Source organism: Pan paniscus, chromosome 6 (assembly GCF_029289425.2).
Source record: "Pan paniscus chromosome 6, NHGRI_mPanPan1-v2.0_pri, whole genome shotgun sequence".
Classification (NCBI taxonomy): domain Eukaryota; kingdom Metazoa; phylum Chordata; class Mammalia; order Primates; family Hominidae; genus Pan; species Pan paniscus.
The window spans coordinates 179,850,334-179,876,076 of NC_073255.2; the positions used below are offsets into that span (position 1 = coordinate 179,850,334).

Genomic DNA, 25,743 nt, shown 5'->3' on the forward strand with positions numbered 1-25,743 from the left:
AAGATCTGTTATTACATAAGACACAGGGTATGTGTGTTATTATTTATTTTAGATTGGTCCATCCTCTCACCAGGAGCTCAGGCAGCTGTTAAACTCTGGAAAGAGGGCCTAAAAAAGATAGGGGTATGGATAATGGAAGCCCTGCATAAATTCTAAGCAAAGTGGCAGAAAGCACTTTCTAACCCACCATCCTGCCTCGAGGGAGGGCAAAGACTGATGTTAATGTCTTTGCTGACCTCTTCTGGCAAATCTGAAGTTAGCCAGAAGATGGAAGATTTGATTGGTTATTTTTTTCACTTCAATTTCATATGATCACAAAGTCCCTGGGTTTGCCTGATTCGCCTGTTTGAAAAGAGTTTTCAATATCCCAGAAGTTGTTTTTAAAGTCCACACTTTCTTTAACCTCTCAGTATTCTTCTTTTCTTCCTTCTCTTTTATAAAATATTCAAAGCTTTATCTCCCTTCCTTCTCTCACATTTTTGGCTGTTCAAATATCTCTTATCCACCATTATCTTCCCCAATTGACTTTATTTCTGAGCTCCAAATTCATGCAGTCCTTGGAAATAGGGAAAATAAATGGGAAGTCAGTTTGCATGTGAAAACTGATCAGCTTGGCTGGAACAGTTTCAGTGGACAGTGGCAAGGAGAATCCAACTTGCTGTGGATTAAAAAAAAAATGCATGGGAAGTATGGAAATAATAACAGTGGGTATGTACTTGTATTTCAAAAGCTTTGCAGGAAAGGAGATATAAGATTGGATGGTAACGTAATGGTTAAACAAGGATAAGAAAAGGGCATTCGTTCATTCATTCACTCATTGTTTAGGGTGTGCAGTGGCCCTGCAAATGCCCCTCTCATATCTCTAACGACAGGGAGCATAGCTGACTGGCAGCCCTAGCTGCTATGCTCCAAAATCCTTCTCATGTCTTAGTTAGGTCATGCTTCCCACAGACTGCTCCCAGCTAATGACTGTGGCTGGCAGGGAGCCACTCAGGTAAGCAATGTAAACTCAAGAAGAACCCGGTGCACTTGTTGGACTTTGTTAGAGCTGCACTGCAATCGCAGACTCTTCCACTCAGTCTTCCCACCTTGACTCTCTCCTTCATAATGCTCACGCCCCCATCACTATCTGATGGCTCTCGCTGCCTTCCCAATGCCAGGCTTCTTCCTTCTTCTCCCTCTGTATTTTCCCGAAGAAATTGCTCAGACTTCTGATCCTGCTGGGTGTCTACTTCTTGGAAGACTCAGCCTACCACAGAGTGGAATAGCCTGGAGCAGGTTTGTAGGGTAAGAGTAGAGGTGAGAAAAGAGTGCTTTACTTCCCATTTCTCAATTGCAGATTTCTTCCCAAATTTTCTAGTCTTTGTCTGTCAGCCAGACTGGTGTGCTGCTGTCTTGCTACACCGTCCCGTCTTTGCATTTTCCTGATGTGACCCTTTACCTTGTCCCAATTCTGAACTTTCTATCTAGCTTTCAACCTAGGTAGACCAAAGGCATCTGAGCAACATCGGTGGACTCCGAGGAAGGCAGCCATCTTCTCCTAGCGTTTTGTTTCTGCTGCTGAAATATTGCCCTCTTGTGGTTGCCTCTATAATGACATATGAAAATTAACATTTTCATATGTCATAGAATTTCAAGGCCACAAGAAATAGGCATTTAGTACCAAAATAATTTAAAGAAGTGCCAGACACAGATCTGTAAGACATTAAAAATGCCATGACAATCAATTGGCCTTTGTTTCACCAGCAACCCATGCTATAAAGAAAAAGGGTGTTTACTAGAGGGAGGAAATTCACGGGAGTAGGGTTTTATAGCTCCTTCTCCCACATGCCCTAGGCAAGGAAAGGCCGTCCCCAAGAGGCTTAGGTCCTTTACTTATCCTATAGAAGTTAGGTCTGTTTCTTAGCCACTTCCTGGTTGAACACAAAGTCCCAGAAGACCCACCCTGGTGCCCCTAGGGGAGTGACATGGTGAGAGAATCTCAGGAAGCAATGTAGCCAAACCCAGGTTCAGCTGCTCACTGCTCAAAAGCCCAGCATGAGACACGAATTGGTGGGAGGAAAAGCATGTTCATTCGGAGAGCCAGCAAACCGAGACGATGATGGAATTGCATCTTAAAGTACCATCTTAAGTCGGTACAAATTGTACCCTTTTTATGTTAATGCTGGAGGAGGAGGAGGGGGTTGGGATGGAGAGGTGACCAATGACCTCAGACATCCGGGCACCAGCGAGGGTCTGAGGGGGCGGGGAACTTTCTTGTCTTTGGTCAGGTCATGATGCTCCTATAAATCTTTAACAAAACTTCATGTAATTGTTTACATAAGTCTCCTTTAATCCCAGAGTTAGTTTTTAAAACTACATGATTGCCGTTTTTGCATAATATCTCAGTGCTCTAAAATTATCCTAGCCTATATGCAGGAATGGGTAAAGGTCCCTGAAACAAAAATGGAGTTAGTTATGTTAGTTCTCTTGCTGTTTCACTGTTACAGCAATGAACACCTACCTTCAGAGTCTGAGAGAGCAAAGAGTCCTCTTGCCTTATCAGTGGGAAGTTATGATAGCAAGCTGGTATTCCTATCATTGATAGGGCAAAAGGGGCCACGTGGATGCCATGGGAATGATGAACCTTGATGAAGGTTCCTGGCCCAAAAGTGGTACCTCCTCAAATGAGACCCCAGCACTGAGAGGCTGTAAGTTTAACAAGCACAGGAATTGAAGGGGATCACAAGGCAATGTGAAATGCAGGTGTTCCTACAAGGTACCTAAGGAATCCACAAATGCACCCAGTAAGAAAGATACCGTTTGGATGCTTGCCCCACAAAAGGGCATCAGCAGCTAGGGATGGGACAAACAGCTCCCGGCAAGTGAAGAGACATCATCCCCTTCCCCCTGACCTCCTCTTCCCTGTCTTAATACCATAGGATCTAGGCAAAGATGGGGGATTGGAGTAGATGAGTAAGGAGGAGTGAAAAGAGCAAACCATTTCTGCTCTCCACCTGCAGGTCTCTAAATAGCCAGTCAGCTCTGACCAGTGGAAAAGAAGTTCTTTAAATTGGATTCAATATTGAAGTTCTAATATAGATTGAAAAGCACAGTTTAACACCTGATAATGGGTCTTCATGAACACTATGAAGGCATTTTTAAGCAAAGCAAGGAAAATTACAGGATCTGCCCTAAATGTGACAGAGGAAGGACAGGGAGATCTGATGGAGCCTGTTGGAGGCAAAGAGAGAGGGAAAAATAAGGTTATGTCCTATTTCTATCCCATTGAATTTAGCACATTTAATAAATCGACTACACACACTTTAAAACGTCCTTACATAATACAGGATGAATGAAAAGGTTCTGCCAATGAAGTGAATTGAAGTATTGTCAGGGCCCTTTAAGGGAACCCTATATCTTATTCCTAGTTCATGTCACTCCTCTTTAGGGACAAGGATCTTCCAGTGCCTGGGGCTTCTCTAATTTTGTGGACGTCACATTGTGTAACCCTTATAACCCTTACAGATTCCTGTATTCCCTAAGGCCACTCTTAAGGAGCTCATGCAGGGAACAGACAGATTTCTTCTTCTCTTGATCTCAAAAAGCATTGCTCGTGATCGTTTTTGATACTTCAAGACAGCCATATTCTTTCAGATCTGGCCAATGCTGTGTACGTTCAGGAGCATGAAAAGCATATTGTTGCATTTCATCATCACATATAATTTTAAAACTAGTTAGTTACAATAAATTAATGGTTGCTTGGCAACCAAAGAGCTGAGGTTTTGAAAGGAAGTACTCTATTACTGTTCAAATTAGAACAGCAAGACTTGTTGAAATATTCTGAGTTCTGTTGAATTCCTTATGATGGAACCAAACCCAGGGAAAAACAAGGGAACACTCACATTTTACAGCTCAGTTAATTTTAGGAGAGTAGAGAGGAAGTAAATTGCATCTCATCTCCCAGCTTGGGTTGGAACTGCCCAATTTAAGAACAAGTACTAATTAGCTGAAAGTAAAGCTCAGCTGTGACTTGGCTAAAAATGGGACCTCTTGCAAAAATGTACTTAAAACTGCGTGTGATAGATCTGATTCACTTTGCATGTGAAAACTGGACTCATACTGACAAAACAATGTGTGGGGGAAAGAGTTTGGGAGCATTTTTAAGACTTCAAGATGTTTGTTAGATAAATGACCATCTAGTTTGTCCATAATGCAACCAGAAATAAAATCCAAACTGACATTTTGGCCCAGAGTCTTGATGAGTATCTCTAGCCAACATTCACTTGGTTGGCTAATGGTCAATCTAATAACCAAGAAATAGAACTGGATATCAGAACAACAGTTTTGATAAAATAAAGGAAAGGAAGACAGGCTGGATAATTCGGAGCTTTCTAACAGGGTTTTGGAAATGTGCATAAAGTTTTGGAGAAAATTTAACCAATCGTTTTGAAGCCTTCCATTAGTAGCAACTCAAAACTATTCAAAAGACTGAATGGTGAATTAACTCATTTTATTTTGAAACTCCTCTGTGCTTAGCTTTTTACTGAATTTAAATTTCTGTTGGAGCAAGCTAAGTTGTTTTAATTTTGATTTTCAAGTCAATTAACCTCTTATTGTGACTTTTTGCCTTAGTTATACAAATAAAATTTTATATAATGTTGGAGACTCAATCATTTTGATGCTGACATTTCTTAATCCTACACATGGTCACATACCCTGGAAAGATATAAAAGGCTCTGAAAACACAGCTGCCTCGGGGAAGTGAGATTGGATGGCTGGGAGAGAGATTGCTTTTCATATGTTATTTGTTTTCACGTGGTCCTATACTTGTGTACTTTTTGAACTTTATGCCATATGAATTTATTAATAATTTGACAAATCAATTTAAAACCAACTTTAAAATCAAATTTCAAATGCATGTGGTTCAAAGAAAAGCACCATGATAGAATTGAAAGAACAGGATCTGGAATTAGGGACCTGAATTTGAATCTCCTCTTGGCATTTGTGTAGTTAGGAGAACTCGGGCAAGTTACCTGACATCTCTGAATCCCTGTTTTCCTTATCCTTAACGTGGGACAGAGTATTTAATTTATATGGTTTGGTGAGGACAAGGCAGGTAATATCTCTCTGACAGACCTACTTCATGGCATGTGCTCCATGGACTGGTTATATTATTGGTAGCATTCAATATATTCAGTAAAAACAGTATAATGTGTGCCTTCTGTAATCCCCAAGGAGACAGTAAATGTGTTGGTAACATCCCAGTTAAATGCGTACCTGAGAACAGGATTTTCCCAGACATAGCAACATGGGTTTACAGTTTTAACCATTTCACCAACCTCTGCCCCAGGCTCTTCTGGAGGGAATCAACACAGCATTGAATCCCTTTCAATTAACCCTTCTTCTTAAGATCATAGTTCTATCAAACTTTTAAAAATTAGTTAAATTGGCCAGGAGCGGTGGCTCACGCCAGTAATCCCAGCACTTTGGGAGGCCGAGGCGGGTGGATGACCTGAGGTCAGGAGTTCGAGACCAGCCTGGCCAACATGGCGAAACCCCATCTCTACTAAAATAAAAAAAATTAGCCGGGCCTATTGGCAGATGCCTGTAATCCCAGCTACTCAGAAGTCGGAGGCAGGAGAATAGCTTAAACCCGGGAGGCGAAGGTTGCAGTGAGCCAAGATCACGCCACTGCACTCCAGCCTGAGCAACGAGAGCGAAACTTCGTCTCAAAAAAAAAAAAAAATAGTTAAATTGTGTTTCCCTATTCATGGAAATCATTCTGTTATTATTCTCAGTGAGTGTCTTGGTTCGTGGGTCTCCCTCAAACCATTTTTTAAAATTTGATTTGCTTCAGAATGTCTCTTATTTTTGTTTCAAGTTTTCAAAAAATTGTCCCCGATATTTTCTATCTTTTGTGTTTTTTACTCTCCCCCTCACTCTGGCAATAAGCACAGGCTCTGCTCCCTTTCTCCCTTCATCCTCCGGGGAACAGGCTTTGCAGTCGGAGGCCTGAGCGCCCCGGTACCTCCGCTGCACTACGTAGAGCTGCCACCAGGTGGAGATGAATCCACACCTCTGAGACCGCACACGCCTCTGACACTTGGCATCGTGGCCTCTCTGGGTCCTGATTCTTTGGAAGGTAGGCGGTAACAACAAACTGTTAATAAAAATTAATTAACTTGGAAAATGAGAAAAATACAATGATAGCAGAAACTATCTCAAGCAAAAATCATTTCATATTACCTCGTCGCTGTAATTAGCAGCATCCATGGAAGACGGTGGCTTCCTCTCATATAGATCCAGTTTAATACCCCAGGCTCAGCCTATTAGTCTCTCCTTCACCTCATTCGTTCTGCAGTGTGTTCCTCTGAGCGCCTCATATTCACACATCTGCAGGCAGTGCACAATGCCTTTTGCACACGGTCGAGGTCCTTGAACTGAGTACTTTGTGCGTGCTATTGGCCTGGAGATTACACAGGCTGCAGAACATGGCTGGCTTGGGAAAGGCAGCATACGGTGGCTACCAAACTCCTTCAGCGGCAGAATTCCCTTAACAAATTGTGAGAATCCCCCACTTGACGCTAAAAGTTATGAAATGGATCCTTTTTATCCCTTCGTTGAGAAAATTCATGCAATACAAAAATTGCAAAATCAGCAATACTCTTCAATGGGTGGGCATTTTCTTTGTAAGAGCATCAGCTGCACACGCTTGAATGTAGCCAGTATTATTTAGTCAGCGCATTGGCAGTGGTTTGTGAGCACCTCACAATAGTGGCTGGGAAACCTCAGGGTAGCTCTTTGGCATCAGCTAGAACCAAGTTGAAATACAATTTCTGTCACTTTCAAGATGTTTCTTAACCTCTGTGGCCCTCACGCTCTTCACCTGTAAAGTGGAGATAATAACCTTTTCTTAGCAAGGCTATTGTATTATAAATATTGTGTGTGATGGATGAAACTGGAGGTCATTATTTTAAGTGAAACAACCAAGACACAGAAAGACAAATACTGCATGTTCTCATTTATAATTGGGAGTTAAATGATGTGCTCACAGAATGTGGAATAATAGACAATGAAAACTCAGAAGAGTGGGGAGGAAAAGAAGGATGGATGATGGGAAATTACTTAATAGGTACAATAAACGTTACTTGAGAGATGGATACCCTAAAAGCCCTAACTACTATGCAATCTATGCATTTAACAAAATTATCTCCTAAATTTAATACAATTTTTTAAAAAAAGCAATAATGTATGCAACGTCTTCATCATGAGGGCTGGAAGTATGTTGTCAGTAATGGTAGTCGTTATTGCTAAAAGCTAAGTTTCACTCCTAAGCAGCTTTGCTGTTTCTGTGGTATTTAGAGACTCTCCCATCCTTGCCTACTGGACCCCAGCTTTTCTGCCCTAGTGTCAGCCAGCTGAGCTAGTGTCCCCCGGAATTTGCATGCATGAACTCTCCCTAGCTCCACCAGCCCCTGCCTCTGTTCCTTGTTCCCCAGCCCTGACTTTGTGAATCTTCCTTTCATGGCCTCAAGTCATCTCCAGTTCTGCTCTAAGCTGAATCATCCTTTCTAATGTATAGTCCTTTCTTCCTTACTCAGTCCCCAAGTCTCCTTCCATCTGTCTCTGTCCCTCCACACATTGAATGGTCTTCAGTTACCTTGATATCTACTCACATGTCTCTCCATCTTCCCCATCTCTCCAATTTCCCACTCAAATTTATATCAACACATTATACATTTATTTTAGCTCAAGGGAAAAAAATATAAATATAATCCATATAAATAAGACACTGGCCCATTTACATCATTAGACAAGTCATTCTTTCTAATTATTTTTTTCATCTGAAACTTCTTCTAACACCTTAATTTTGCACGCTGACTTTAGAAGTGTTTACTTGTATATTTCAACTCGTAACGCCACATGGTCTACGCATACAGCTTATACTCTCTCTCCCCCCATCACACACAACATTCTAGAAGCATTACTCACCATAATACCACCTTTCTTTCTAGAAAGGCCCAAAAATCACTGCTGCAACATTTTTGATCTGGGTCTCTTCTCTCTTAACATGGCCTGGGTCTCGAGCTTTCTGCAAAGCAGCAGATCTTCGTACACACAGGGGAACAGAGCGGCAGTCAAAAGGCTTGATCAGGCAGCTGTCCGCTGCACTGTGGCCCCTGCCTCACCCCAGGTTTCTGCTTCTGTCATGCCCAGCCTGCCCTTGGAAGGGCTGGGTAATCTTACTTTGAGTTTGTAGTCTTGCTTATAGATTAATGAACAGACTCCTTCATTTATCAACATTCACTTATTTATGTTTCCTTCCTTTCATATTTTAGTTACACTTTCTGCACCCTGGGAAATTCTTTTTAGGTTCTGACTATGAATCTTCCTCTATTTCCATTGGTTCCCTGAGCAATCTAACCAACTTGCAATCTTTATTACTGTTAATTTGCCTATGAAATATAGATATATATATTATTATACACATATTCTTTCCCTTGCACCTTTTCCTATTACATATATATTTTTATGTGTATCATATATAACACATATATTATATATGTATTATATCTATAATATATGTTATATATAATATCCTATGAAAATATATATGGATCATATATATATAATATATATATATATCATAGGAAAAGGCGTAAGGGAAGGGAAAAGAATCCATATATGTTTTCTTGGCTGGGTGCAGTGGCTCACACCTGTATCCCAGCACTTTGGGAGGCCGAGGCAGGTGGATCACGAGGACAGGAGTTCGAGACCAGTATGGTCAACGTGGTGAAACCCCATCTCTACTAAAAATATAAAAATTAGCCAGGTGCAGTGGTGCATGCCTGTATTCCCAGCTACTTGGGAGGTTGAGGCAGGAGAATCACTTGAACCCAGGAGGCGGAGGTTGTGGTGAGCCGAGATTGCACCACTGCACTCCAGCCTGGGCAACAGAGCGAGACTCCAACTCAAAGAAAAAAAAAAAGAATACATATGTGTGTTCTTTCCCTTGCACCGTTTCCTCCCTAGTCTACCTTCTGTTTTGTCATTCAGCAGACCCAAGCTCAATTCCTAGCACGGACATGACTAACCATGTAACCAAAGATTTATTGTCCAAATTCAAAGAAAAAAGAAATCCAAAGATCAAAGAAAAGTGTAGATGATCTCAGATGGCTCTTCCACCTCTGAAGCTTATGGCCGGATGTGAACCTGCTCCTTTAAATGTGAACCTGCTCCTTATGGCTGGATGTGAACCTGCCCCTTTAAATGTGAACCTGCTCCTTATGGCCGGATGTGAACCTGCTCCTTAAATGTGAACCTGCTCCTTAAATGTGAACCTGCTCCTTAAATGTGAACCTGCTCCTTATGGCCAGATGTGAACCTGCTCCTGTATTTTTTATGTTCTTCATCTCCTAAGAAGTGGTCCCTCTCATAGTCACAGGAGTGGATACCTGACCTAAGCTCATACAACTCAGAATGGGTAGAGCTGAGACTTGGGCCTAAGTCTGGCTGTAAATTCCATGTTTTTCCACGAATTGTTTTCCAATGATGAGATGAAATTCAGGGGAAAGAATCTGGGTCTCTGAGAAAGCTACTCTTCTGCACTTGTAGCCTCTCCAGAGTAGTTTTCTGATCAAATTTTAAAGTGTTCTGGGAGGCTTCAGGAAAGTAGCTCATCCGTGAGAAAGAAAGAAAATAACCTGGCAGAAGCTGGTTACCTTCTGGAATCCCAACTCCTGAGGGGGGAGTTCTTGCTTGTAAGATCGCTTTCTGAATGTCCTCATGGTTGGCTTAACATCAGCTGGGTCTTCTATGAAATGTCTATTTAACGTGACTAGAAATGCATGCCAAGAGATTAACGCTGAGCGGGGCCAAGTCCCAGCTGAAAACGGGTGTAAGACGCAGGGGACCCAAGATTTTCTGCCTGATGATACTTACTTTTCTTTCAAACATGAAATAAAACATACCCCCCGCAGGGGATCCACCCTTCTTTTGCTCCCCCATCTAATTAGAAAGATTGACTTGTCTAATGATATAAATTGGCCAGTATATTCTTTATATGGATTATCTTTATAATTTTTCCCTTGAGTTAAAATAAATGTATGATGTGTTGATATAAATTGGAGTGGGAAATTGGAGAGATGAGGAAGATGGAGAGAGTTATGAGTAGATATCTATCTAAGTTACTTATTTCCCCCTCCAGGCCCAGTTGGCTGTTCCTCCTCTGTGCTGCCATGCTCCCCTGCACACTCCTCTGTGGGGTGCTTGTGACCATGTGCTGTTCACTGACTCGTCCCTCTCCGTCGCTGTACTGAGCTCTTGGATGGATGAGCTGGATTTCATCTCTGAGTTCTCAGTGCCTAGCATAAGGCCTGATGCTGAATGAGTATTCATTCAGAGTGTGTATGTGCGTGTGTGCATGTGTGTGTGTGAGAGAGAGAGAGGAAGAAGGAGAGGGAGAATGGGGGGTGGAAGTGAAGGGGAAAAGAGCAAAGTAAAAAGGGGAAAAGGGAGAAGAAAAGAAGTAAAAAATGAAGGAATGAGGCCAGGCGCAGTGGCTCATGCCTGTAATCCCAGCACTTTGAGAGGCCACGGTGGGTGGATCACCTGAGGTCAGGAGTTCGAGACCAGCCTGGCCAACATGGTAAAACCCAGTCTTTACTAAAAATACAAAAAGTAGCCGGTCATGGTGGTGGGTGCCTATAATCCCAGCTACTCAGGAGACTGAGGCAGGAGAATAGCTTGAATCCAGGAGGCAGAGGTTGCAGTGAGCCGAGATCATGCCATTGAACTCCAGCCTGGGTGACAGAGTGAGACTCAGTCTCAAAAAAAACAGGGAACGACTGTGAGATAAGTCTGGATCAGCACTTCATTCCTTACCTGACTCCTGTAGGTTTCTCTAATAAGGGGCCCATTCATGGTGCTTTGGATCTCTGGGAATAAGTTTTAACTCACGTATTACTCTATACCACAGCCCTCGACATATCTGAATATTCCTCTGTCTCCAGTGATGGTTACTCATGTAGATGGCTGTAGGGGAAAAATCGGGGAACTGCTACTAGACATACTTGTCATGGTGTCGCAGGGCCCTACCTCTGGTGCCTCAGATTCCTTTTCGTTTGATAGATCATGGGTCTGTGGACTAGCTCAAATCTGGAGATTTGGCAAAGGATCCTGACTTTCCAGTGGGGTGACTGTCCTTAGCCTTTTTCTTCTACATTCTTGATCTCTTTCAGTTATGTATGTTCAGCAGAACTCTTGTTAGCTGCCCACACAGCCTGCCTCAAGAACACTATGTTCTGTGAGCCATCTCCAAAGATCCCTGCAATTCAGCCTGCTCCTATCTACCAGTTCAACCTTTCTGCCCAATAGGGTAAGTCCACCCGCTTTGCATCTGACAGTTAAGCACTGCCACCTGGCCTCTGCTATTCTAGTTATCCATGTCCCCTTGCTACTGGAGAACTCAGTTCTGTAACAGCAGCTCCTAACATAATCCACCCCAGCTAATACTTTCTTTTACAGCACATTCTTTTTAATCATCTTGCTAGGCAGAGTGTCCTCCAGGTCTCCTTGGGAACATGATCAGCTGATAGGCTTTTCGGTCTTACATAGTAGATCCATTATAGCATTTCCACTCTTCTAAGCCTTTTGATCCCTTCCTTTATCATCTTCCAAGGCAATTTTTGGCATCTCCACTTAATTGAATGAAGGATGTTACTTTTTCCAAGCTTCCATGAGTCAACAAATAGCATATATTTGACTCATTTTCCAAGCTCCTTGCCAGCGTATTAAATCCTGCATGATGGGAGAGTGGCTTCATGTTAACAAACTCTTCCTTATCCAGCTTTATCTTCCAGTCACCCCCTGGATCCACTGCCCTCTGGATCCACCCACAGGCATCTCTCCTAGTACCTGCTAGTGCACATTGGCCCATTCTTGCAGGAGCTCTGGGGTACAAAATCTCTTTTCTGTGAGCAGCCTCAGCTCTTCCCCAGCTTATGTTGATATTTAACCCTGTGTATGAATCTGGTAGAAGGAGAAGAGGAGGTAGCAGTTTCTGAGGAAGACAAGCATCGTCTCGTAAGGCACCAACTTTGTTTGAACTCTTTGCATATTCCTAAAGTAAGAGAGGGGGCCATATCTTCCAATAAGGGAATGAGATATTTCTGCAGCCCAAGGGAGTTCAGAGAAATCTGGGTGTTCAAAGTTCTCAACTGCATTTATCTAGAAATCTTTACACCAAGACTGAGTCCCACTCATTCCCTATCATGAGCCAGTCTTTGCTACAGGAGATTTGGTTAGACTGAATGAATCTTCTTTGAAATTCTGTTACTTTTACAGTTCAATTCTGAGTCTTCTCTTCACTTTGTCAGCCCTTTGACTGCAGGGAGTATCTCTTTAATTGCTGCCAAAGAAGCTTTCTGACTCTCACACCTTTAAGTAGAGGTAAGCATGTCATTTTCTCTCCTCAACAATGTTGGGACACTTAGCAAACATTGACTGAATTCCACTGTCCTTATAGTTACTATTTTCCTTGAACCTTTCAAATACTGGTGCAAAGAGGAGAAAATCTTAACAACTGCATTCACTCCATCATCTCATTGCTCTGGGGTCTATCAGTACCTCCGCTGATGCAGTTCTCTCTGACATCTGCCAGCAAGTGACCCACCTCCAGATTGTCTGCTTTTAGAACCACTTCCAAGAGACTTGGATTGGGCTCCCTAGGAGTGGAGCCTGAGACAGGGATTCCTGTGGAAGTGACATATGGTAGAAATGCTGTCTGGGAAAAGGGAGGAAGGCAAGCAGGATAAGCCAAGGGCAGAGAGCTAACCCAGGATATGGTTTCAGCCACATCCCATAGGACCTCCATAGAGGTGATCTTGTGATGAAACCAGTGGAATGGCTTTTTGTATCTCTCTGTCAGGCAGTCTGCCTCGGGCTGTGGGGATTTTTTGGGAAGGGGTAGAGTATAAATTTGCATGAGGTGGTTTCTGTTCAGCCTACTGTGATTCCCTGAAGGGGAGGTTGTAAGCATTTTTAGAAGACAATTCTCACAGTAGCAGGGGGGTGGGTGTTAGAGTGTGAGTGTGGGGCAGAGAAGCATCAACAGCTCCCAATTCCATGACATCTTCCAAAAAGTCACCTAAGAGAAGACAGAACTTTTTGATATTTAGGGAGAGAAAAGTCTAATACACAAACGGATTTGGCTTAAGCAACTGGACAGAAGATCCCAACATCAAGGAAATGTCAAAGCTATAGATAAATTGTGTGTTTGCATGTATAGGGTTAGATCCCTGGTTAATTCTCATTAAATTATAAGTTTTTGTTGTCCTCAGGACTGCTGCTAACATCCCATTCTCAAAAAGTGAACAGGAGGCAAAAATAAAAGTTAAAGAAAAAAGCTTTATCCCCTTTACCCTAATTCTGGAAAAGAGCATCCAAGTATTTATGTAATGGTGACGAAGAGAAAACAAATTTAAAATCTGGTCATTTCTCTAAGAATGGTATTTAGTGTTAACCATATGAAAGAAATTGCCAGTAAATCTAGGGAAAGAGGGTATATGTATGTATGTATGGGTGATTTTGTGGAAAACTGTTCAAAACAGTTTTGAACCGTGCAGGTTCATGGCCTTCAGAATAATAAAAAATAAATTCAGGAGAAAAAGTTGCAAACAAATTGTTTTACCAAGACCACATGGTCCAGGCATACTGGAAATAATGACCAAGAGATGAAGAATTATCCCTCATACAAATATCTATCTGGTTAGGCCAAAGAGAGAACAACATCAAAAACAGCTGTGATAACACTGTGAAGATTTCAAAATATCTCACAAATTTAAAGTATTCTACTGGTTATTGTTTCTGTGTTAAACCCAATGTGTATACCCAATCTAAATACCCTGAGCCCAAGATAACAGCAATGCATGACTAAAGGAATGTGTAGCATATGGTTCACTAAAGACCACCAAACATCTCGACCTCCCAACCAGATTAACTGAACCCCTCAGACTTCAAGCTCAACCGAAGAAGAGGTTTGTTCATTTCCAGATTTTAAGTGTTTTTCTTAAATAACTGTTTTCACAATTATCCTTGTTTATCTGGCCAGACAGTCTGCAGAGCTTCCCTGTCAATCATAGTTGCTTTAAATCTGCTCACCAATAGTTACAATGTCTGGATCAGCTCTGCATTGAGTTCTGTTGTTTTTTTCTCTTGAGAATGAATTGTTTCCTTGTCTCAAATTTTTTTTAAAAAGGCTGTAAATTGTATGTAGAACAGCTGAAAAACAATCCATTTTCAAGAGTAAAAAACAATGGAACTCAATGCAGAGCTGATCCAGACATTGGAATGATCGGTGAGTAGCTTTAACACAACTATGATTGACAAGGAAGCTCTGCAGACTGCCAGGCCAGTTAAACAAGCATAATTGGTGAAAAAAAGCATTTAAGAAAAGCACTTCAAGTCTCTGGAAATTGTACTGAGAGCATACAGCAAACAAAGAAAACATTTACTTAAGAAAATCTATCAAAGCTTGGTCAGAAGAGTGAGAGTCTATGATATTTGAACCACAACCCACTACCTTCCTCCCACCTCCCAGCTCATTATGATAGGAAATCCACTCCAGGCTCGTGCAGCCAAGAGCACTGGGCTTCTTTACTATCAGCTCCAAGTCAAGGGCTCTGGTATCTTCCCAGAAGGGGTAGGTAGCCAAGCATTGCTCATCCCTCTCTTTTCCACGTACACATTGCAGAAGTTTATTTCCAGGAGAGGAAAGACGAGAGGTCAGAGACTTCCTGCTATTACCCAGTCCTCACTCATAGGGCAGGGGATCTGGCTCGAGAGAAGCACGCTGAGGATGCTAGGATCCCACTCATCCTCACTCACAGAGTGGAAGCTCTACACCAGGAAAGGCAAAGCAGGAAGTGCAAAGCTGCTACCCCTGTCTGCCACCCTGAAACTAAAGCAGAGTTGTCACTTAGTGAGAGCTGCACCACCGTCCTCACACCCAGCTCAAGAGCTATGGCTCAGATATTTTGCTCAGGGGAAGAGCCAGGCCATAAAACAGAAAGCTCTGAAAGAATTCACTTTGTTTGAAACAGAGGGTAGGAAAGTTCAAGTCCAACGAAACTCTCAAAAACAATGGAGGTTTTAGTGGAAGGCAAAGAAGAAGGCTGATACATTCATGAGAGGTAAGAAATAAATTATAGACCAGATAGATTAACTGGGAGAGCCTGAGAAAGAGAGAGCTAAGAAATCTGACCTCAAAGCCACTGCTATAAAGGAATCCAAACTTAATTGTATCAGACTATGGAACAATTTACAACCCAGGGCATTATCAAAAATAATAGGACCATCAGCTGGCAATTAGTGGAGCCTAACAATTGTGTGTGATCAGTGTGACAGTCAAAGAATCCCTGTTAAAATCACTATTACTTCAGGGTCTGCATACATAACCAAGACTGCACCCTCTAAGAGCAATGCTAGAGAGTACACACAGCCAGGGAAATAGTCATGTATCACTTAACGGCGGGAATACATTTTGAGAAATGCATTGTTTAGTGATTTTGTCATTGTATGAAAATCATGAAATGTACTTCAACAAACCTAGATGGTACAGGCTAGATAGTATAGCCTAGTGCTCTTAGGCTACAAACCTGTACAGCATATTACTATACTGAATACTCTAGGCAATTGTGACAGTGGCAAGCATTTCTGTATCTCAACATAGAAAATATATGTTAAAAATACAGTATAAAAGATAAAAAATAGTACACTTACCATAAACAGAGCGTGCAGGACTAGAAGCTGTTCTGGGTGAGTCAGTGAGAAATGATAGGTAAATGTGTTGACCTGGGGCATTGCTGTACACTGCCTGCTGTAGACTTCATAAACACTGTGCACTTAAACAACACTACAGTTTCTTTCTGAAATAATAAATAAACCTCAGCATATTATTACTTTTTTACTCTATAAACTTTTTTTAACTTTTGGACTCTTTTATAATAACACTTAGCTTAAAACACAAACACATTTTACAGCTGTACAAAAATACTTTCTTTCTTTAGATCCTTATTTTATAAGCTTTTTTCTATTCTTAATTTATTTTTTACTTTTTAAACTTAAAAAAGAAAAACGAAGACACAAACACACACATTAGCCTAGGCCTACAAATGGTCATGATCATCAGTGTCACTGTCTTCTACCTCCACATCTTGTCCCAATGGAAAGTAGTCAGTGGCAATAAAAAGCATAGAGCTGTCATTTCCTATGATAACAATGCCTTCTTCTGGCATAACCTCTTGAAGGATCTGTCTGGGACTGTTTTATAGTTAACACCTTTTTTGTAAGTAGAATGAGTATATTTTAAAATAATGATAAAAAGCATAGTATAGTAAATACATAAATTAGTAAAATTAGTATTATTGCCAAGTATTATGTACTGTGCTATACTTCTAACTCTATGTGCTATACTTTTATACAACCACAGCATGGTATGCTTGTTTGTTTATACCAACATCACCACAAACACATGAGAAATGTGATGTGCTATGATGTTACAACAGCTACCATGTCATTAGGTGATAGGAGTTGTTCAGCTCCATTATAATCTTATAGAACCACCATCTTACATGCAGTCCATCATTGACTGATATATTGTTATGTAGTGCATGAGTATAAACAAATTGATAACCAAATTACAATAATAATAATCCCCTGGAAGTGAGATAACAGTATCCATAGTGATACAATATAATATCTAAAATGTGTAGTTTTCAACAAAAAATTACAAGATATGCAAAGAAACAGGAAAGTGTGACTCATACACAGGAGGAAAAGCCAACAATAGAAACTGTATGTGAGAGGGACCAGATGGCATATTTAACATTTAAATTCAAAGTAGACATTATAAATATGTTCAGAGAATTAAAGGAAATGATTTTATTTAAAAAGTAAAGAAAAGTATGATGACAATGTTTCTCTGAGTAGAGAATATCAACAAAAATATCAAAATGATAAAAATGGCCACATGGAGATTCTAGAGTCTAAAAGTACAATAAGTAAAGTAAAAAATTAACCGGAGGAGCACAACTGTATTTTGTAACTAATGGAAGAAATAATGATTAAACTTCAAGATAGGTCAATAGAAATCACGCAATCCAAAGATCAGAGACAAAAAAGAAATACAGAAAAATGAAAAAGTGTCAGAGAAATATGGGATACCACTAAGTGTACCAATATACATGTAATGGAAATACCAGAAGGATAGGAGAGATACAGAAGAACATAAAAAATATTTGAAGAAATCATGGTTGAAAACTTCTCAAATTCGATGAAAAATATTAATCTACTCACCCACAAAGGTCAATAGACTTCTAGTAGAATAAACACAAAGAGATCTACAGTAGACAAATAATAGTAAAATCTCTGAGAAACAAGGAAAAAAATCTTCAAAGCAACAAGAGAAAAGTGTCTTCTCACATCTAATGGAACATCTCACATCTAATGGAATCAGTAAGATTAACAGCTGACTTCTCATCAGAAACAGTTGAGACCAGAAGGGAACAGGATGACATATTCCAAGTGGTGAAAGAAAAAACAAGGTCAACCACAAATCCTATAGCTGGCAAAATTATCTTTCAAAAATTAAGGCAGAAGAAAGAAATTCTGAGATAAACTAAATGAGAGAATTTGTTGCTAGCAGACCAAACTTACAAGAAATACTAAAGGAATTTCTGCAGACTAAAAGCAAGTGACATCAGACAGTGTTTATAATCCACATAAATAAAATAAAAAGCATTGATAAAAGTAAGTTTTTATGGTAAGTAATTATAAGGAATATATAGTAAGTAATTATAAAAGAAAGCATAAATGCATGTTTATTCTCTTCTTTTAACTAGTTTAAAAAAACAGTTATATAAGACAATAAGTATATACCTTATTTGTGAATGGAAAACATAAAGAAATGTAATATATTTACCAAAAATAGCACAAAAGAGTTAGCTAGGAGCAGAACGGTTTTGGAGTAATGAAATGAGATCAGATGTAAATGTGAATCTGAGAAACAAATGAAGATAACCAGAAAAAATAAATAAGGTTAACATTACAAATGCTAGAAATATGCAAATGTTCTCCTTTCTTCTCCCATCTCCTTTAAAATTATAAGTAACAATTATAACAATATATTGTTAAGTTTGTAAGTAGGTGAACTATGTATTACAACAATAACAGAACAAAAGGAGGAAAAAGAGAATAGAGCTATATAGGAGTAATGCTCCTATATCTCACTGGCATTGTTAGTATAAATCTGAAGCCAATCTGATAAGATATATATGTTAAGCTCTAGAGCGTTCATTTAAAACATAATTTAAAAATCAACAAAGGATTTAAAATGTTATACAGTGATCCCTCAGTATCTGTGGGGGCTTGGTTTCAAACCAAGGTTCCAAAAGAGGAACCCCACAGATACAAAAATTCACAGATGCTCAAGTTCTTTATATAAAATTGTATACTATTTGCATATAACCTACATACATCATCCTGTATACATTAAATCATTTTAGATTACTTATAATACCTAATACAAGGTAAATAGTTGTTATTCTATATTGTTTAGGAAATCATGATTTTTAAAAAGCATGTACATGTTCAGTACATACACAACAAACCTTTTTTTCCCAAATATTTTTTATCTGCAGTTGGTTGAATCCAAGATGAAGAATCCATGGATATGAAGGGTTGACTGCCATAGAAAAAATATTCACTTAATGCAAACATAATATGTGTAATGAAAACGTTAAATGATGTTGTTGAAAAGGTGGACAACATGCATAAACAAGAAAAGGTTTCTGATAGACAGCTTAAAACTATAAGAAATAATATAATGGAAATGTTATAAATAAAACCACGATATGGGAGATGAGGAATTATTTTCACAGGTTCATTGGTAGATTCAACATAGCTGAAGAAAGAATTAACAAACTTAAAAATAGGCCATAGTGTATGCATAGTACAAGTTTCCTAGGTTTCCTACTGCTATGGTTTGCACGTCCCTTTCAAAACTCATGTTGAACTCTGGTGGCCATTGTAATAGTGTTGAGAGGTGGAACTTTTAAGAGGTAAATAGGTTATGAGGGTTATGCTCTCAGGGATAAATTAATGTCATTATTGGGGGAGTGGATTCATTTTCATGAGCATGAATAAATTCATGTGAGGGCAAGAGAGTTCAGCCTCTCTTGCTCTCTCTCCCTCTTGCATTTCTGCCTTCCACCATGGAATGACACAGCAAGCAGGCCCTTGGCAATGCCAGCACCATGCCTTTGAACTTCTCAGCCTCTGAAATCATGAGCCAAATAAACTTCTTTTCTTTATAAATTACTTAGCCTGTGCTAGTCTAACAACAAAAAACAGATTAAGATAGAAAACGTGCACCAAGAGTGGGGCTTTTGCTATAACAAATACCTGAAAATGTGGAAGTGGCTTTTAGCTGGGTAATGAGCAGAGGTTGGAAGAATTTGGAAGAGCAGGCTAGAAAAATCCTAGACTACCATAAATTGAACACTAAGGGAAATTCTGGTAAGAACTCAGAAGAAAAGAAGAAATGTAGAAAAATCTGAAACTTTTAAAAGATTACTTAGGTGGTCGTGATAAGAATATTGATAGAAATATGAAAAGTAATGGCCATTTTGATGAAAGCTGAGACAGAAAAGAGGAATGTCCATCCTTTTTTTAAAGTAAAGGCCATTCTTTTTATGAGGTGGCAAGGAACTCAACTGAATTGTGCCTGTGTTAGTCTGTTCTCACATTACTATAAAGAAATACCTGAGACTGGGACATTTATCAAAAAAAAGAGGTTTAATTGGCTCATGATTCTATAGGCTGTACAAGAAGCATAGTGGCTTCTGCTTTTCAGGAGGCCTCTAGAAGCTTCTATTCATGGCTGAAGGCAAAGGAGATGCAGGCTTCTTACATGGCAGGGGCAGGAGCAAGAGAGAGAAGGGAGGTGCTACACACTTTTTAAATGGCCATGTCTCATGAGAACTCACTCACAATCTATCTCAAGGACAGTGCCAAGGGGAATGGTTCTAAACCATTCATGAGAAATTTGCACCCATGGTTCAATCACTTCCCACCAGGCCCCACCTCCAACACTGGGGATTACAATTAGACATAAGGTTTGGGCAGGGACACAGATTAAAATTACATCTGTGTCCATGCCCATGGGTTTTATGGAAGGTAGAATTTAAGAGTGATGAATGAGACTATCTGGTGGAAGAAATTTCTAAGCAAAATATTGAAGGATCTGCATGGCTACTTTTAACCATATGCAGTAAAATGTAAGAGAAAAGAAATAAAGATGAAATCTATAACCAAAAAAAAAAGCAGAATGAAAAGATTTTGAAAATTTTCAGCCTGCCCACATAAAGAATGAAAATGTGTGTTTAAGAGAACAGACCAAGGGTGTGACCAAGTGACCATTTGCTAATGAGATTAGTATAAATAGAAGGGCTCATCAAGACAATGGGCATTTCAGAGATCTTTGAGGCTGCTCATCCCATTACAGGCCTAGAGATCTAGGAGGGCAGAATGGCTTTGGGGAATGGGCACAGGGTACGCTTCACAGGCCACCTGGAGTTGCTGCTCCCTGCATTCCTGGACAGTGTTCATTGGCTGCTCATGGTGTGGTTCAAGTAACCCCAGGTGTGGCTTGACCTATCACTCTGGAAGGAAGGTACAAATGGTAGACTTTGGTGGCATCCATTTGGTGTTAATTCTACAGGCATGCACAGTGGAAGAGCTACAGAGGCATGACTTCCTCCACCTAGATTTCAAAGGATGCCACGTGAAGCCTGTGGGCTCAGGCAGAAACTTGCTGCAGGAGCAGAGTCACCACAGAAAGTGTTCACCAGGGGATGCCTAGTGAAGCCATGGGAGCAGAAATGCCCCTGACACTCAAGAACTGCAGAGCTACTAGTGTGCAATGCCAGCCTGGGAGAACTGCAGGCACTAGACTCTAACCTGTGAGGGCTGCTGAGAGGACTGACCACAGCAAAGGCTTGAGGACTCAACCCCAACCCCAGCATGCCCAGGATGTGGGACATGGAGTCAAAGGAGATTATTTTCCAGCTTAAAGACTTAATGTTGTTTTCCCTATTGGGTTTTAGACTTACTTGGGACCAGTCAACTCTTTTTTCTTGCCTATTTCTTTCTTTTGGAATGGAAATGTCTATTCTATGCCTGTCTTACATCATATTTTAGAAAGATGTAACATTAATTCACAAGCTCACAGATGAAGAGAAATTTTCCTTGGGGTAAATCGTGCCTTGAGTCTCGCCCATATCTGACTTAGATGAGACACTTGACATTGGACTTTTGAGTTGATGCTGGAATCAGTTAAGACATTTAGCAGCTATGGGGAAGGGATGAATGTATTTTGTATGTGAGAAGGACACTACTTTTGGAGAACGAGGGGTGAAGTGCTATGACATGAATGTCCCCTCCAAAACTCATGTTGAAATTTAATTACCACTGTGACATTGTTAAGAGGTAAGACCTTTAAGAGGTGATTAAGTCATGAGGGATATCCCCTCATGAATGAATTAGTGTTGTTTTCACAGGAGTGAGTTTGTTATTCTGAGAGTGGATTTGTTATGAAAATGAGTTTGGCCCTCTCTTGCCCTCTCACTCTGGCCCTCTCTTGCCCTTCCACCTTCTGCCATAGGATGACACGGCACGAAGGCCCTTGTCAGATGTCGGTGTTATGCTCTTGAATCATAAGCCAAATAAATTTTCAGTGTCCAGAATCATAAGCCAAGTATGTTTATTTTCTTTACAAATAATCCAGGCTGGTAGTATTTATATTCTGTTATAGCAATGCAAAATGGACTACCACTATCTTATTATGACTATACTAGAACCTAATTATAGACATCTACTATCTAATTATTTGGATCTTATATCTTATATTTCTACCAGAAGTTGGTTTTTTAAAAACCCTATTCGCCAGCATTCAGATCAATACTTAGTATTCTCAGAGTTTTATGTTTTTCCAATCTGATGGATGTGATATAGTGGATTGCTAAATAAACTTTGGCAAGATATTTAAATTCTCTGAGCTTCTATTGTCTCATCTCTTAAAGGATACTTCTCTGGATTAATGACTTAGAAAAAAGGTATTCTTTCTGGTCAGAAGAGATCCTCATTTACTGGGCTTGGAAACCATGGGCACCTTTGTTTAAGCAAAAGTCTCCCCTTTCTCCAGCCAATGCAGTGCCACCAGAGTCCATTGGTTGGCTTGCAGAGCATGGGCTGGCTGAATTTAAAGCTCATTCCCCACCTTGTCTGGTACTTTAATGCAATGCAAACTACCCAAACATACATGACGGTTATCACTCTTCACAGGACAAGACAACATGGCATCCTCACACAGTACTCTTCAAAATTCTCAGTAGCCTCATCATCCCACTGCTGAACAGCTCAATTTTCTCACTTACTTTAGGGCTGGTAGAATCTGCTGATTGTTGTTGTTTAGGTAAACTTCTTCCTTATAAGGACTTCTTCCAATATTATGTGAAATTCCAACACTTACACTACCAAACAGCCAATCTCTGTAATTGCTAGAAAGCCGGGAGTCAAAAGAGTGGCCTCTTATTTTTAAAAAATTCTGCCCATAGAGAAGATATACATGATAGTACTGAGACTGTTGGATTTGAGAGACGGAGAATCAGAAGACATTATAAAGTTTGAAGTCTAGATCTGGATACAGTCTGAACAGACATAGTTGTCTTTAACAGCCATAAAATACAGGATGCTCTCTAGAATTAGTCATTTAGTTCTTATTTGCCCCTGTCCCTATACTCACCACAAAGAAGGGCAGTGAAAGGAATATGCTGAAGCTTAACAAAAATAAATTTTCCTCCATTTTTATCCTCAAATATTTTTATCTTCTTTACACCACAAGTATCTCCTGAATGAGAAGCATTCCAATCCTCATATTGCCATTCTAGACTGGTTCTGTGACAAATCGTAAACAGTGTTACACTTCCTTTCCAGTATTAATGGGGCAGAGAGAAAGAGCCTTAGGATATCTAAAATGCATATGGCCATCTTGCCAAAAAATTGCACAAAAATATAGGGAAGAACTTAGCAACAGGTGATGAAGGACCAAAGTGAGCATCTCTACCTTTCTACTCTGATTAGGACACCTCTCTCAGTACACCTCCCTCCACACTTCCTCCCTTCCCCAGAAAATACATTTTCAGAGATGGCCTATAAGGAAATGAGTTGGGCTAATAGAATTCTTACAAAAATGTCTGCATTTCCTTTCTCTAGTTCCCCCCAAATCACAAGAATATGTTCACCAGTGGAAACAGGCAGGAACTAAGGCTATGAGATTCTCCTGGGCAGACAATGGATTTCATTATTACCAGCCTAATCTACTTCCATGGTGTGATGGCGAATTGTACACACTCTTTGACTTTTGTAATGATGATAAGAGAAAAGAGGAGTTAGAATTTTCTAGGTGACTTAATAATTAACCGTGAGGCTTGGACCACCTAAAACTGACTTACAGAACAGCTAATCTTTCAGGAGTTGACAGCAGCGTTTCATCCCATCTCGGAGGGCCTCTTTGACTTTGTCATTCTGGAGAGTAAAGATGAAAGGATTCAGGAAGGGGGTTAACACAGAAACCAACAGGGAAACTATCTTATTGTACTCAACTCCCTGTGTTTGCTTGGGTTTCACGTAGAGAAACAAGCAGCTGCCATAGCCGATCATAACACAGGTGAAGTGGGAGGCACAAGTGAAGAAGGCTTTCCTCCGGCCAGAGGCTGATGGGATCTTGAGGATGGTGGAGATAATGTAAGTGTAGGAGACAATCGTAGGGATCAAAGAACCAATGACAATAAAAACAGCCATTAAGAAAAGGATAAACTCTGTGAAAAGAGTGTTATCGCAGGACAGTTTGAGCAATTGCCCTCGGTCACAGTAAAAATGGTCTAATGAATTTGATTTGCGGAAGGTAAACTGAAATGTGGCATAGACGGGCCAGATTTCAGAAAGAAATCCAAACACCCATGACACTATTACCACCCAAATACAGGTACTGCTGTTCATAATGATGTTGTACCTCAAAGGGTTACACACAGCCACATAACGGTCCACAGCCATCACTCCAAGTAATGCAAACGCCATGGTCCCCACAGGAAAAGTTGAGCAATACATGTAGAGAAAGATACTGTCTGCATCCCAGGAAGCAGCAATCCCCAAAGCATCGTGGGGACAATTATGGCTGTGACCAGGATCTCCAGGGTAGAGAGGTGGCTGAGGAAGAAATACATGGGGGACTGCAGACGTTTATCCACACAGACAATCACAATGATGACCGTGTTTCCCATTAATGTCACTAAATAGAAGAGAAAGAATATAGCAAAAAGAATGTGGTGTAGTCCTTGGGACCCAGGGAAGCCTAGAAGGTAGAATTCAGTGGCACTAGAGTGGTTGTCCATCATTTAGTCCTTGATTCTGCTTGTTTTGAAGCCCAGAGATTAAAAGAGAGGTGGCATTGCTCCACATGGTCCTGCTCTCAAGAGAGAAGGAAGAAAGATTAGCTTAAGAAACTATTTCCAACCTGAGAATCAGGTGACATGTCCCTGCTACTGTGGTCGGCACATACATAGCTTGAGGTACATGTTGTCATCCCAAGTCTACAAGTGAGGCTCTCACTTCCCTGTGTAACCAGCCCCCTAGAATGGGTGAAGACATCTTCTTCTACTGGTGGTGAAATACCTTCCTTGTCTTTTTCCCCACTAAATATACCTTCTCTCGGGGGCAGAGGCTAAGACCTTTTAAATAGGCCAGTTTTAAAGGTGAGTCAATCAGGTCCCTCCGGTCCTGGAGTTGTCCTACTTTCTCTTAGGTTAACTGTGCAAGATGACATAAAGGCATTTTATATGATGTTCAAAGGATAGAACTTTAAACCCCAGCTCTCATCTGTAATGGTAATGCATAGACCCACCTTCGGGGCCAGCAGAAAGGAGGCAGAGGATGTAAGACTAACATCTCTGCTGTTCCAGATTTTAAAATCTCCATTTTACAGAACAGCAAGATCTCTAAATGAGAACTCTAGAGCTTGGGATAATTTCCCAGAACAGATCCATTCTTCTCTAATTCCATTTTCCTTCCAAAGTTGTGGGAGGAAGGAAAGATGGCACCTGGCACAGATAAGGAATAGATCTGGGACCACCAGCTGTTAAGGATGCCTGGCTCTCTGCCTGTCGCTTCATCCCATTATTCAAATGTCACCCTTTCCAAAGACTCTTTCCAATCACTCTGCCCAAAACAGAAAAGACACACTCATTATTGGACTTCCGTTTTTTTATAACAGTTGTTATTACCTTGTATTATGTCTAATTATTTACTTCATTCCTTCATTTAACAATAAACAAATGTAGTCATGAACAGAACAAAGAAAATTCCATGCCCTGTGGAGCTTATATTCAAGGAAGAGGTGGGGGCTAGACCACACACAAGACACCTAAGTAAAATATGCAATAGTTTAGTTTGCTTATCATGTCACAGGGAAAAAAATAAGCAAGAAAGAAGGAGAGGAAATTTAAGTGTATTTATTATTTATCTACGGCATTAGAATATAAACTCCATGAGGGCTAGGACATGTCTTCACTGTTGTATTCTGAGGCTGGCACATAAAATGTACATACGTAAATTAAGTAGTTATTTTATATATATATATATCTTATA

The 25,743-nt window shown here is 40.3% G+C and overlaps 2 protein-coding genes across 2 annotated transcripts in view; both read right to left on the reverse strand.

Moving 5' to 3' along the window:
* Positions 1-25,743, reverse strand: part of LOC100989368 (Kell metallo-endopeptidase (Kell blood group)) — a 388,650-nt gene that overhangs the window by 97,906 nt on the left and 265,001 nt on the right. The window lies entirely within an intron of this gene.
* Positions 23,560-24,494, reverse strand: LOC100989032 (olfactory receptor 9A2). The gene is given in 2 exon segments (XM_008973998.5): positions 23,560-24,188; positions 24,191-24,494. Coding segments are annotated over 2 exon segments (933 nt in total).